General features: G+C 49.0%; 5 protein-coding genes across 5 annotated transcripts; 1 reads left to right on the top strand and 4 right to left on the bottom strand.

The window, feature by feature from the left end:
- Positions 1-643: 643 nt before the first annotated feature.
- SNF7 (ESCRT-III subunit protein snf7) lies at positions 644-1,809 on the bottom strand. The gene is made up of 3 exons (XM_058497095.1): positions 1,307-1,809; positions 986-1,190; positions 644-926 (listed from the first exon to the last, which is right to left on the bottom strand). Exons 1-3 carry the CDS (start codon positions 1,488-1,490, stop codon positions 668-670), a joined length of 648 nt encoding a protein of 215 aa, XP_058353038.1. The 5' UTR covers positions 1,491-1,809; the 3' UTR covers positions 644-667.
- Positions 1,810-2,265: 456 nt separating this feature from the next.
- Positions 2,266-2,679, top strand: ONS95_003768 (uncharacterized protein; the record flags this gene model as incomplete). Its single annotated transcript, XM_058497094.1, has 1 exon — positions 2,266-2,679. One exon carries the CDS (start codon positions 2,266-2,268, stop codon positions 2,677-2,679), a length of 414 nt encoding a protein of 137 aa, XP_058353037.1.
- A 152-nt stretch (positions 2,680-2,831) lies between these two features.
- ONS95_003767 (uncharacterized protein) lies at positions 2,832-3,535 on the bottom strand (the record flags this gene model as incomplete). The annotated part of the gene is made up of 3 exons (XM_058497093.1): positions 2,832-3,137; positions 3,266-3,369; positions 3,421-3,535. 3 exons carry the CDS (start codon positions 3,533-3,535, stop codon positions 2,832-2,834), a joined length of 525 nt encoding a protein of 174 aa, XP_058353036.1.
- A 974-nt stretch (positions 3,536-4,509) lies between these two features.
- On the bottom strand, positions 4,510-5,420 carry ONS95_003766 (uncharacterized protein; the record flags this gene model as incomplete). The annotated part of the gene is made up of 2 exons (XM_058497092.1): positions 4,510-4,945; positions 5,353-5,420. The coding sequence occupies 2 exons, from the start codon at positions 5,418-5,420 to the stop codon at positions 4,510-4,512; spliced, it is 504 nt and encodes a 167-aa protein (XP_058353035.1).
- A 2,844-nt stretch (positions 5,421-8,264) lies between these two features.
- ONS95_003765 (uncharacterized protein) lies at positions 8,265-12,863 on the bottom strand. Its single transcript, XM_058497091.1, has one exon. It carries the CDS (start codon positions 12,760-12,762, stop codon positions 8,602-8,604), a length of 4,161 nt encoding a protein of 1,386 aa, XP_058353034.1. The 5' UTR covers positions 12,763-12,863; the 3' UTR covers positions 8,265-8,601.
- Between the last annotated feature and the right edge of the window lie 1,185 nt (positions 12,864-14,048).

Genomic DNA, 14,048 nt, shown 5'->3' with positions numbered 1-14,048 from the left:
GAAAGCGACCCGAGTCAGATCAGATCATGGATTCCAACATAACGAGGAAGCCCTCCCTCTCCTCTTCGGTCCGAGTCCGGCCAACGAGTCCAGCCAACGATCTCCCCCAGAGCAACGAAGTCTCTCATTCATCGTTTAAGCTGTCAGAATGCCAACCATAACTTGTTTCAGCAATGGTGGACCATAGCCAGATTCCAATAGAAACTAACTAATCAAAGGCACTGATGTCAGCCTCAACTTAAAAGATCTACTTACCCTCTTTGCCTCGCTCCACCTACATTAGGTCCCGGGTCATGCATCTGGCGGTGTGCCTCACGTGGCACAAACGTCTGGCTGGACACATGTACATAATCAGATGACAATGAGGTTGCTTGTGAATCTTGTCGGTGTAATAAGGTATTCTCGTATTGAAAGATGTACAGCAGCAAATCCAAAACGCCGGCTCCCAAGGTGGGTCAATAATCTGAAAGAACGCAGTTGTGGAATCCCAACGCAATAACCCCAACCCCTCAGCAACATGCAGGTTCCAGATATAACGCAGATGTCGTGCGTTGTGTGAACGAAAAGCGGTGACTGCAGTCTCGTCACAATTACATAGCCATCTCAGCTTGTAGCTTCCGAAGTTCTTCCTCTTCGTCTTCCTCCTCTGCGTGTGCTTTACCTTTGACTAAAAGTGATGTGAGCGAGCGATCCAAAGTATAGGATAGGGTAGCTTACGTTCTCCATTCGCGGCTGCTGGTAATCTATGGACCTCATCCGACACAGGCACAGTTCCAGTCTTCAGCATCTTATTATCAAGTTGCTCTTGCTCCAGCTCAGCAAGCTCGTCGTCCAACTCCGCCTCGTCGATCGGTTCGCCTATGGGAGCGCTGGTGATAGCTTGAGCGATCTCCTCGCCCAAGGCATGCTGCTCTCTCAATTTCTCCCTAGAATCAGAAGGTCAGCATTTTGGTTCCAATTCCCGAGGATTGCCGTTGTAACATACATTGTCTCGTCAACCTTATCGATGTTAAGCTTGCCATGAATTTGTTGCATAGCCTCTCCTGCACGTTCCATAGCAGCAAGAGTCTCCCTATTAATATTCGCCGCCTCGATCGAGTATATTTGCTGCTCCAGTGTCGCTACCTGGGCAGTCGTTTGTTCGAGAGTATGCTCATGTTGCTTCTTTCGTCGAAGCGCAGCCTTTGCAGCTACATGAAAGTATTAGTAGAAGCTCAATACAAGTTCTTTTGATCTTTGGACCAGCTTCGGCTCTATCTTCGCAATCTTCCAGATGGGCCATGCCGCGGCGGGGGCGACTACGTACCGTTCTTGTTCGTGCTCACGTTCTTCCGGGCAATAGCATCCTGTTCATCCATTTGATTCTGCAGATGCCTCTCCCGCTTCTGTAGCATCTCCAGCTGTGATCTTAAACCGAGGATGGCATTCTTTGGCGTATCCTTTCTCTTCTGGGCACTCTGCCCGCCAAACCAACCCCACACTCCAGACATCTTGTATTAGGTAGTTTTGCTGCCCTTAAAATCGGTATCAACGGACCGCCCAGTCCCAAGATACGCTTTTGACTTCTTCTGCTGATACTCGAATGCGGGCAGGGGCTAGGACAGCCCTCTCTGATCCAAATTCGCTATCGGAAGGTTGGAGGTAGTGGGGCAGTCTGGTTAGACAAAGAGGCTTCGCAGAGCGTCGCTGAGAGTAAGAGCACAAGGTTTCGTATCTGAAGTGTCCACGGTTTGGCAAATGATCGAGTTGTTTCGTGACGCGGACCCTAGGTACGATATTTTGTCTTGTTCTCGTTGCCTGTATCATGAGTGACCAGAGATTCGGCGATGACGAGCTAGTCCGCCTATCGCTGATTAAGGCCTAGCGCTAATTATTGGCACGTGGTCGGCAAATCGTGACTTCACTCCCTTTGGGTTGTTACATGCCTACCTCACCTAGCTCTCTCTGAAGAGTTTAGAATAGCTTCACTTTGTCAGAGCGGCCTTGATATGAAAGTATTCTGCTCTATCAAGAAATGGCTGGGGTTCATAATGGGCCAATCGCCACAAAATTGAGCCTACTTTCTGACCTCGGAAGATATTCTCTTGGTTCGAAAGTTCGTTTCTTAGGATGGTAAGCCTTCGTTTATTTCTTAACCCTCTGTCAATTTGGGAGTTTCAAGTTGGCAGTAATGAGATTATGCCTTGATATCGCTCCCCGTATGGAAAATTTGTGGTAGAGCCCAGGCCGTCATTCCCCCAACTCTACGTGGCCAAATCCTACACCATGTATTCATTTTATGCAAGGTCTCAATACCCCAAGATCTTGTATGAATTGGGTTATTTTGAATTGGCTGGGCTCACATTATACAGTGTCACAAATTACTCGACAAAAACAGCAACACTGACGCTGGAACACAACCACCCACTAGGAAATACAATCAAAGCCCAAGTAGATGTCAATCTTCTTGTTACTACATTGAAATCAAACGAGACTCAAATAGGAGAATGGGTCAATGTAATGGGCTACATCACAGGTGGTCAGAAACATAAAGTCGGCGGCGAACAGAATGTGGAGATTGGTGTCCAGGCACTGGTATTGTGGTCTGCTGGACCAATAAACCTTGCGGGGTACGAAAAGAGTCTCGATGAGAAAGCGGTCGATGAGCAGACAGCCCGGAAAGAGCCTAAAGATTGCTAGATTGACATGATATGGAGGAAACTCAATAAATCACATCACAGAAGGAGTTCGACGTCGCATCCCATTCATCTTCTACTCCGACCTTTCCATCACAAGACACCAATCCACCCTACGATCCTCCACACCTTGGACTCTATGCGGCTTCTTGAGCTCTAAGAGCCGCTACCGCAGCTCCCGGCCTTCTCATCTTTCACCAGAGATAGTGGCTCGCTACAATTGACACCACGAACCGATCCTGCTCCTTTCCACCATATCTGGTAACCGATATATGGACCTTGCTTCACCATCTCTTTTGTCTGACAAGCTACAAACTTGTTCTGCCCTTCAAAAGTCCACCTGCCGTCCTTATCGAAACCAAAACCAATCGCGCTAGCACCCTCTGGCACATCATGGCCGTGTGCAGTGGTGAAATAGACAGGAGTAGTTTTGTCTGGGAAGATATATGGGTTCTGCCATCCCTAGGGTACCAAAAAGTCAGCAGCTATTGACTTCAAGTTACCCCAAAACAACCTAGAATCTCGGTTTATGCCAAAATCCAGAGATTTTCAGAGAAAGGGATGGCTTGGCGTTATGATTCAATACTTACAGTGGGCGCTTGATGCCATGATGTGAATGACATCTGGCTTCCCACAATGGGACAGAAAGGCTCTGAATACTGCGCATACTTGGTGAACCCGATCCAAAGAGTTTCTGGGGCAGTCAGTACATGACACTGTCATTTTAGGACAAGTAAATACTGACCATTCGCAAAAGAGACCTCGGACTCTAGTATGTTCAGCAGCGGGGGATATGGCCACACATGGAACTGATATATGTCGAAAACCTGGTCTGTAGCGGTCACTTTCATGGAAGCCATGAGGCCAAAGATCGAAAGAAACATCATCATGTTATTTCGACTCGAATTCCAAATGATTTGTTCTGCAGCAGCCAGCTTCGACTAAAGACTGTCAACTGTATATACTCAGGAAGAGTATCGCTGCATGCCACACCGAATGATTGTCATTGGCAATCACAAGGCCTATCACGTCTGACAAGAAGCAACCTCCCTCCCGTGAGCCGTATCGGTGAGTTTACTGTGCAGCATCATTTGTGACCAACAAATAGTGCTTGAGGTTAGTCTGGAAAAGTAAAACAATACTCCATTTATCGAATCGATAACGTCTGCACCTTCCTAGGTAATTTTCAATTCTGACTTCCTGTTGCTCACTCCCATAAGATCCTGAGTGACAATGCTAATCATTGCTTTTGGTTATGGCCGGCATGTGAACTTTTGGGTCCAATTCTCCGCGTTGTGACCTCGCACGAAGCGCGTATTCAACACTACCACAAGACTGATAAACCTTTCGATTTCTGTATCCCGATCTATAAAGTGGAAGCACAAGGCTCTCGAGAGTGGCGTTTGGGCAGTCCTATATCCGATTCTATTTTTGCCACAGCCTTGCATCATCAGGCTTCTGCCTCACCGGCTTGATGCATCGTGATTTTGCCTTGCCTGAGAATTGAGCCTCTATCAACGACAGCGTTAGATTGCAAAGGCAAATTTCAAGCCGCAAAGCAACGTTAGAGATCTGTTGCCCTTACTCAGCGAGAGGGTTCATTGGGGTGCCTTAAGATGAGCCCTTATTTTGCCCTTTGTGTGAATACTTCTGTATACGGCACGGCAATAAAAGAACAATAACGGCTTCACATGATAAGATAAAGTGGAAAGATGACTGTATACTTGGATTTACAGAACGATTTCAACATTGCTATCTGTCGCAAACCAATTACTAGGAGTAGGATTTCGAAGCTCACACCACGTATGATTCTTACAAGCAATGAACTTGCTGCCTACGTCGTCCTCATTGTCCTCTCCTTCCTCATAGTAGCTGCTACTCCATCTCTGTTGCAAGAATCAACAGTCATGTACAGATTTAAACCACACAGAAGATCAGACTCAGCATTGAACTCCATTGTATCATTTCCACGAACCGAACGTTCTTCCTTCGCCTCTGATTCACCTTCTGTTGTCGCGTCGATCATAGCTATCATAGCTTCGCTCGTCTGACCGTCTTCGTCCTGACCCGGACCCCGAACCTTCTCCTCTGTCTCGTTCACCCGAGTGTCGACGACTCCTAGTGGAGTCGGTGTTTCTCGAGCCTCGTGATACCACGACGGGCTTATGAAGTGGTCGCTTGAGCTGTTTGTCTGATTCTTTCTTCGTTCGAGCTGCTGCTTGTTTATCCCAGACTTCCTTGGACTTGCGACAGATATCATCAATTTGCTCCTAGGTCCAGTCAGTACCCTTGTTTAGGAAACAGTATCGTGGGACTCCATGCATACATCGGTCAAGCATTCACCAGGGGTAGTGATGAGGAATCCGTCTTCACCCTATGGACTGTGTCAGAACGACCGAAGCAAAAGAAGATATTGTGTGTGGTACATCTTGAGTATATGCTCGTACGGTCGACTCAGGGCCCAGATAATATTGAATCTCCGCTGTGATTACTTTCTTGTTGATGTCCACATGAGGTATCCAATATCTATTCTTCTCTGAGGAAGACATGCTTCACATAAAGATAATGGGTAAGAGAAAGCTAACTCTACAAGATCATGGGACGTGTAGTAGTGTACTTCACAAGTCGGAAACATGAAGAGTAACAAGATCTTTGATGCTGGTTTTCTAAGATATACCGATGAGATCGCTTCGAATCTTTATACAGATGACAGCCCCAACCATCAGCGGCAACAGGTAATCTCATCGTTAGACATGGAGGCAAGCCATGCGCACCTGTAAGCACCGAAGGCTAGGCTCCAAGCGCCCACATGCTTCCTAAAATGAGATTCGGCTTGATCCACGTATGCAAAACTGCTGCTCCCTGCATACGTGTGGTTGGGGCATCATGGAAACAATATTCAGCTCCGACAGCCCTGGTGAGGCGAACAACCGAGCGCCTGTGATTCGCCCAGGGATCGTAAGGTCAACACCAATAACCATTGATATCCACGTTCTTGAAGGTCAGTATCGCGACCTGCAGCCGCATTCCAGTGAACAGTGCTCTATAAGAGCGGTGAAACGCTGTCACTGCAGAACTGCAGACGCAGCATGCACTTGGAAAGAAGTGTTGAATCAACAACCCTTTAGAATTCGGGCACAATTGTTGATGCATTTTGAAAGTAATTATCTCCACTGGCTCGAGAACCTTGGATTTTGAAAAGTTGCGAAACAGTTTGGGTCCTTTTCTGGACCTAGACTGGCGATCTCCCCTTTCTATTTCGCCTTGTCCGTGCGGAGCTTCTCAGTGGACGGATGCAGTTTTGTTCGTGCGCAGAGTGTGATACTTATATTTCACAATTCCCAGTCTGAAAACAAGTTTAGTTCTTAGGATCGACATATAACCAGACCTCTTCCCATGTTCCTAGCAGATCTTCGCAAAATGATACAAAAGAGTACCATCAAGCGCGGATACAAGAACCCTCTTCCCAGCCGACCCAGCGGGGTAGTCCTACTGCCTTCATATTTGACTGCCATCCAAGTTTGGTTCGCCTTGACATTCTATCTGCCGAATATTTTCGCAATAGCCAGGACTCAAGTTAGATGCACAAACTCGCCACGGTCAGATCACAGTGGCCATGAATGATTTGTGACACGCGATCGACGCCGACTATGGGAGAGGGATTATTCGAAGGGCAATCAGCTTTTGTAGTAGGCCTCACTTTCTATCTGCTGTCAAAAGACACCACCACCAGATTACGGAAAGATCCACCCCGTGAGGAGACTTGGCTCTCCAGCCCTGGTGACACATTGGACATCAAACAAGCTTTAAGTGCCCTTCCAGTTCTATAGCGACCAGGTAGCTCACATTACCAGGGCTTCCTTCATATCTGAGTAAGCTTCTATGGACTTCAGTGTCGCAGTATAATCCGAAGAGGGTGTACCTTTTTTTGGTTCAGAACGAAGGTTCTCTGGATGCACAGAGCGGAAACTTAGGGCAAATCCCCTCACTGCACAAGGAAAGGAACTCGAACGGTTGAGTTCAAACCTATATGTAATTGCTAACAATCGACGTAGGATCCCTTATCTATTTCCTCTCGGCCCAAAGGGCAAATATCCGTTACCAGCTGCACATGAGGGGGTTCAGCAAATTCTCAGAGCACATGGTCCAACATGACGGTGGCGCAAGGCTGCAAGCGCCTCCACCCACGTTTCTCGGGACAAACAAAATGACGAGACAAATTGGCAATAAAACTAACATGCCGAAAGACCAGCCCATATTGTAAGCATGGCATCTTCGTTGCTATGCAGTCGGGCGTTTGTTTTGTCTCGGTTCCGCCAGCCATCATCCTCTCATCTACCCAAACAACAGATCATTGCCATTGTTCAGAAACGCCTTCCGTAAAGCTCCGGGAAGAATGAATCTTAAGTGCCACATATGGTATATGTATCTCAAAGGCAGGGCGACGGCCAATAAAACTCGAGTCACTCTCTGTGTCATCGGCGATTATTGAGATGACTCCAAACCGACGCCGGCATGGACGTCCTGAAAGTGCACAGACATAACGAAAACATGATGGTAGGTGACGCCCAGCTTGAAATTGTAAAGTTTACTGGCAACAGATGCCCTGTAGCAGGCGCCCGATTGAGGCGGCGAAGCGATATCCTTCTCATATCCTGAAACTGAGGATGTCTAGGCTCCCAAGCTTTTCGCGAGAACTGCTTACTTCAAAGTCGTACACTACTTAGTCTTGTGATCTCCATTTCCTTCGAATCTGCATGTAATAAGCTGAGTTTGACGAGCGATAGGTGTTTATGGAAGGTGGACCACTAAATACAGCCCGGCAGAGTGGCACGAGAAATATTACGCATTGGCCCACTCCATGGTCCATTCATGCATCTCGAACTCGTAGCATATCAAAGCTCCCATTATCCACATCATGACTCGGCAGCAACGGCTGGAGGTATCTTCTTGGGCTGACTGGGGGCAGTAGATTGAGAAGAATGGCCTAGATTCTGCGTTCGAGGCACTTTCGTGTCAGCTAAGTATTCCACTTGACTGAGGGGGCCGAAATGAGGTGGCAGGGCGTCCTTCGTGCCATTAAAGTTAGCATCCGAACGATTCTACATCAGTAAGCCAGGGCTGATCCACAAATTATGCAGAGTCGTAGACATGAAAGGCATCCTCAATGCATTTACAGGCTATGATGCTTCAGCTGCCCCAGCTCATCGACCTTTCACCGCCGAAGCAACAAGAAAGGCAGCAGAAAGAGCACTCGTCTCTCCATCTAACAGTACACGTCGAGGTAGAGGAAAGGCAAAGAGACAAGGCAAGCAAGCGAGCGGCACGACGAAAACAAGAGTCCAATCCGCTTTTGACGCGAGTCCCAGCACCCCACACCAGCAGAATTCAGGAACAGCGAGTGGGAAGAAACTTCCGATACCAGCAGAAACGCATACTTGTCATACTGCACGAACCCGGTTCCGGACCGCGCCGCCGTTCGATACAACGAACGTCTGCAGGCACACTTGCGCACGACGGTCCGGATGTAGAGACTTGGCATCATGGAAGCGATACGTGGTGGACTACGAGGAGAGGGGAACGAATCCCTTGTTTTGAGAACATGTATTCCTAGCGACCGAGACTGGCTAGTAAACTACTCTGTGCTTATCCATAATTACAGATTGGCGTCAGCAAGGTCCTATCAGATACCAGATGTGCCCCGCCTGCCGAAGTCCCTGAGAGCATTGCACCATGGGATATGTAACGCCATTGTTAAACAAATGCAAGCATTGTAGTCGATAATGCCATCCTAACCCATCCTATCTCTATTTTGACGCCAACCAAAAAGCCTCCCTGAAATGCATACATTCCGGTGCCTATCCGTACCCAACCAAAACTCCATATTCATGATTTCGTGACTTCATTCCTCAAAACATGTCCCAACCTATGATCTTGTTTCTGCGGTCTGTGAGCTAGGTGGTGAAGGCTCAGGTACTTGCTCAGTCTTCACCTGCACCGGCTCGTCTATAGCCTCCTTCTTCGATTCGTCAAGCTCGCCGATTTCACTGGGAGGCATCAGCGTGCTGGCCGCATTCGAGGAGGGCCCGTTGGATAGTGGTCCAGGAGATAAAGTCTCATTCGCGAGGTTTGCGGGAGGGACTGGCGAGCCCAAAGAAGCTCGCTGCCGCATTGATGCATTGGAACTAGTCGAGTTGAATCTTCCCAGATTGTTTATTGGCGGTCTGGGCACATGAGGGCCACTCGGACGGTTCTGATTCTGTGTGAAAGCTGGCCTCGTGACCGTAGCGCTTGGCCTTCTGGGCACAGTTGAATTAGCAGGCGGTTGAGGTTGAGCTGCGTCTTCTTGTGTTCCGGTGTGATTCGCTAGTTGGAATGAAGAATTCCGGGCTTGAATTGTGGGCGGAGGTGATCTCTGGTCGCTCTGTGTGCTTGACGCACCAGCGTGTGGAAGAAGTCCAATCTTCTTGAGCATGTCCCGCAAGACCTCCACAATCTGAGCCTCGTCACGAGACCCCGGGGTATCGTCGCTTGTGTGTCCAAGAACCTTACTGACGGCACGATCTACTGCTTCCCTACCGTTAGGTTTTCGAAGCATTTGTGTAGTTAGGACCGTTCTGAACGACTCAACGGCTGACAGGTATTTCTCATTATGCACAGGTTGGGGAGTGCTTGAGCTTGTTTGCTGTACATCCTGAGGCTGTGTCTGGGGTGGTGCCGGCTGCTGCGCTGGCTGCTGAGGCTGCGAGTGGAACGATTGCGAGCTTGGCTGTGCTTGTCTATGCTGAACTTGCGGTTGCTGCGACTGATGCGAGGTAAAGGATTGAGAGAAGTGCTGTGACGGGGGATAGTGAGGATAGCGAGGTTGCTGTGAATGCTCATATCCAACTTGAGGTGCGAGCATACTAGGCGAGCTTGCTCCTTGAGTATGTTGGTTCGTCACAGGTTGAACATTCGGAGGGCCTGTCTGTGTCTGGCCAGCCGAGGGTGCTGATTGACCTGGAGGAGTGGGTGGTTTCGTCGATTGTCCTTGTTGATTCGCTTCGCCCTCAGATTGGCCAAGTTCAGTTGTTGATCGAGTCCCTTGATTTGTCTGTATACTTGATTGGCCTGTTTGTGTCTCCGTTTGACTCATTTGGGCGTTTTGTTGACTTGTCGGAGGACCAGGCTGGCTAGCGGAAGAACCAGTCTGATTTGTGGGTGCACTTGGTTGAGTTGTTGAAGGTGCAGTCGAAGCAGCCGGTTTGGGACCGTAAGGAGAACTGTAAGAGGTGGGCGCTTGAGGCGCCAATGCAGAAGGAATAGTCAGTATAGGCTGATTGCTCCTCGGAGGCGGAAATCCTGGCTGGTAGGGCCCATTCATGTGTGGTTGATGACCCATGTTAGCCATGTAAGGTTGCGGCTGACCTGGTGGCCCATAATTGGTAGGCATTGGATGTTGCATGTGATACCCTTGGCCCGGCATCATCATTCCGTGAGGAAGATAACCCTGCATTGAATATCCATGAGGTACACCTGGATATATTTGCACATTTCCAGGAGGGTATTGAGGCGGTGGAGACGCTTTCTTCTTCTTCTCCTTCTCGAAGGTAGCGCCCTCTTTGATGGCCCATTTCCATCCCTTACCATCACGCTCGACCTTTTCAAAACCCTCATTCTGTCCCAAATTATGGCGGACACTGCTCTGCCACCCAACTGTAGATACCTTCAATACGAAATACGGATACTTTCGCTGAATGGCCCGATAGATCTGTGGTAATGACATTTGCTTGTGCTTTGACTCCGACAGTGCCTCATAGATGAGTTGGACGTAGTTGCATGATGGCTTGGCCATTTGTTCTTCCGTGAGCTCCGCTTCATTGTAAGTTGGTGTTGGTGATCTGGGAGATCTAGGAGGCTTCTGCTCCTTGGAGTCTTTTTCACCATCACCACCCTCACCATCAGCTTTTGTTTCCCCATCTTTGGGTTCCTTGGGCTTTCGCTTGGTGTACTTCCGTTTCTCCCTTGGCTCAGGTGGTGTGTCTGGTCTAGGATGCTTCCTCGGACGACCAACTTTTCTCTTCTCACCACCTTCAGGAGCAGTCTTATTGACAGGGTCTGCGTTTGGTTGGCTACCAGGCTCCGTCTTGATCCCCTTCTTAGCTGTTTTGCCCTCTTTATTTTCTTTGTTCTCCTTGCCATCTTTGCCACCTTTCCCACCTTTGACTTCTTTGGCGACTTTCTCGTCCTTCTTGACGGTCTTCTTGGATTCTTTCTGAAGGGCCTCCTTTGCCAGTCGCGCAGCTTTTTCTTCTCTTTGCTGCCGCTTGGATATTCCATCCTTTGGTGGGCGACCTACTCCGCGTTTCTTAGGTTCTGGAGTCCTCGGCTGAGGAATAGGTCTATGTTCGGACATCAGATCATCGAAGTCATCTTCGTTCTCGTTTTCTTGATCATCAAACATGTCCTCTTCGTCCAACCTTTCTTCCTCTGACTCTGACTCTTGTTCTTCGGCGAACAGTCGCGGTTGGGCGATGGCTATATCGTCATCCTCATCACTGGCTCGACTCTCCTGATCACCCTGGTCTCCATAATCATCAGAGTCACTTTCATCTCCCAGGTCCAGAGTCTGGCGTCGCAGATTTCGAAAATCTAAACTCATCTCCTTACCAGCCACGACATATCTCAGCCGGGCATCATCCTCATATTGGCGGAGATCGTCCGCGGGGTCAGCATCCTCTTCACCAGAGGTTTCTTCCTCTTCGGCTCCTGTTTTACCAATTGGGATGTGTTCTGGGAGTCTGAACAGAAGTTCCACTGCGCCGATTTGTAGATGACAGCCATTCGTGAGTTGGAAGGTTTCGCCTTGGTGCTTGAGTTCATCCTCTACAAAACAACCATTCCGTCCCATGACCCGCCCCTCCCAAAGATTCTGGTCAAAATTGAACGCGATCAATAGATGCTGTCTTGAAATAGCTTTCCAATCTTGAGCACTCGCTGGGTAAGGAGGATGGATGTATAGCGTCACCATCTTATGAGGCGACGGCTGGTGTTCCTCGATATTAACTTTCGCAGGTAGCTCGTTGTCTAAGTATTGATTTTGAGGGGGATCCACAGGTGGAGCCAAGGAAGGTCTTCTAGATTGATGCTGTGATGAAGAGCCTGAAGATTTCGACTTCTTCACGCGCTTGTTTGGCCCATTGGAACTTCGAGCTTTCCGCTTTCGCTTTCGACCGTGCTCTTCCTCAAACTCACCCTCGTCAAATCCTCGGACGAAACCTCCCCTTTCACTATAAGCTGCTGACTTTGGCTTGGTTGCTGAAATCTGCATTGGACCTGTCCCCGCTGCCGCTGACCTCCTCGCTTGAACCTTTTGCAGTCGCAAGTCTCTACCAATCATGAGTTGATATGAGTTCAGGTAGAACTTTCCGTCGTCGAAATCGATTCTTGCAAAACCTTGGACCTTTTGTTCTGCCTCGGCTTGTTGACCATATTGAGAATTGAAATAGATAGGTTCTTGGAGGCTACTCCCAAACATCATTGTGGCCGGAAGGGGGGCCATCGCGCCAAACATATCTGGCATACCGATCTGCCCATCATGAGGTATGCTGGCATGCGCTGCCGAATGTAGGTCTTGTGAAGGCTCCGGCATTTGAGGCAATCCTATGAGATTTGGGAGGAAGGCCCGGGCCTCCACCATTTGCGCCATGACATCTGGATTCGATTTCATGGCCGTAATATTGGCAAAGGTGGCAGCGAAGTCAGATTCTGACTCTGGAATTGCTGGTGTCGGGGCTGGCTTGAAGTCCGGTGCAGCAGTTTCCACTTGCGCTCTCCGCTCCTCGTTCCCCTCTGCCATTGTCTCTGTCTCTGCCTTTCCCTCCACAGGATTCGCAATGGCCGGGCCGTCCATCCCTCCCATCTGTATATCCTCTAGCAGTGGCATGTTTTCCCCTGCAGGCGAGCCTTGTTGCGCATTGCCAGTAGCATCGTCGGATCGCGCGACAGCGGTGAGTTCGTCGTCGATGTTGGAGTTGCTGTCCCGCGGATCATCCAGAATCGCAGTTGCGACCGGTTCGTCCTGGGGGGTAGCGTTTGAAGTCATCATTGTCGTCCGTTGCGAAGGCGACAACTCATTCAAACCCTGTTGCGTTACCTGTACCTGAAGACCAACTTCACCAGGCCAGTGGTCGTCGCTGTCAACTAAACGGGGATCGATCTTGATCGAGTATGTGCTTTCTCGATCGCCGAAGAACTCATGGATTTCGCCGAGGGTTTCTGTCACGTGACTGACTGCACCCTGCAGGTGGTGGTGGTGGTGGTGCTGCTGATTGCCAATGACCCTTGCGGTCCATAGCATTTGGGGGTCTTCACTTGGTGGATCCATGTCCGTTGTCCAGCGTGCAGTTGCAGCCTGCAAATGGAATGGAATCGGAAAGCAGTGAGGGGCGTTTCTTCACTCGACTGAAGTGATTCGTGATTCGGGCTGCAATAGATCTTTATTTGTGTTTGTGGGCAGAGTTTAGGACACAATTTCCCCCACAAAGTCTTACTCAAGTCCGTCTTTAGAGGATATGTCATTCTTGAAGAATTCTAAAGCCTAGGTAGCAGTCTGGGGCTTCAGTCACCCATGGATCATGACCTCCACCATGAGGATTTTGGGGGGGACCGACGGAACAAAAACGAGACCGGTTAACAGGCTAGCTACATCGACATTACAGTACTTGATTATCTTCGTCCAGCAAACTCGTTTTTCTCAGCGGTTTCTGTTTGTTTGGAAAAGTCGAACAGAAGCATGTCTGCACACTGTATACCTAGGTACTCTGCCAGATGGTGTCCCTTTGCACGCTTTGTCTTGGCAATATTCAATTTGAGTCTTCAGGACACTCAGAACTTCTGTCTGGCAAGTGCACTACTATCTATCTCTTTAGTGTTGCCGGTAGCATCGACTGTTGCCAATTGGCGCTCCAGAAACTCCAACTTACGTCACCCTTCTGACGCTCGTTTGAAGGCAGTGCAGTACAGATCGGAAGAATTACATACGCACTCGGCTTACCACTTCTGCGTCTTGGTGTCCATTGTTGTTACACTCGCTTGCTTCGCTTGCGCTCATCTCATATTTCATGCGGGCTAGAATGGGCGGCGTCCCTCTTCCGTACGTGGGTCTGCACAGTGCATTCGCTGTGGAACAGATTATGACCACCATGTCATATTGCATTGATGGGATAGTCGATTGTTTTCTTCATTGCAGTCGAACCTATCGTACATCTAACCTCAAATGCTGTAAGACACTCTACATACACGATATTTGATCTGCATTCAGGTTGGATGTTGGCCGGCATCACTAGTCCGCAGACGCTGTGCAAGTGAATGTGGAAAGAATCAGGTAAACCA

The sequence above is a fragment of the Cadophora gregata genome (assembly GCF_030347475.1).
Source record: "Cadophora gregata isolate MNR1 chromosome Unknown scaffold_13, whole genome shotgun sequence".
Lineage (NCBI taxonomy): Eukaryota > Fungi > Ascomycota > Leotiomycetes > Helotiales > Ploettnerulaceae > Cadophora > Cadophora gregata.
This window is presented reverse-complemented; position numbering and strand designations above follow the sequence as displayed.

Excerpts from the sequence above, each read along its gene's own strand:
- SNF7 (XM_058497095.1), bottom strand. The coding sequence starts at position 1,490 with ATGTCTGGAGTGTGGGGTTGGTTTGGCGGGCAGAGTGCCCAGAAGAGA. Across the intron at positions 1,191-1,306 it reads CGTGAGCACGAACAAGAACG|CTGCAAAGGCTGCGCTTCGA; the intron begins GTACGTAGTCGC and ends ACTTTCATGTAG. Across the intron at positions 927-985 it reads GATAAGGTTGACGAGACAAT|GGAGAAATTGAGAGAGCAGC; the intron begins GTATGTTACAAC and ends TTCTGATTCTAG.
- ONS95_003765 (XM_058497091.1), bottom strand. The coding sequence starts at position 12,762 with ATGATGACTTCAAACGCTACCCCCCAGGACGAACCGGTCGCAACTGCG.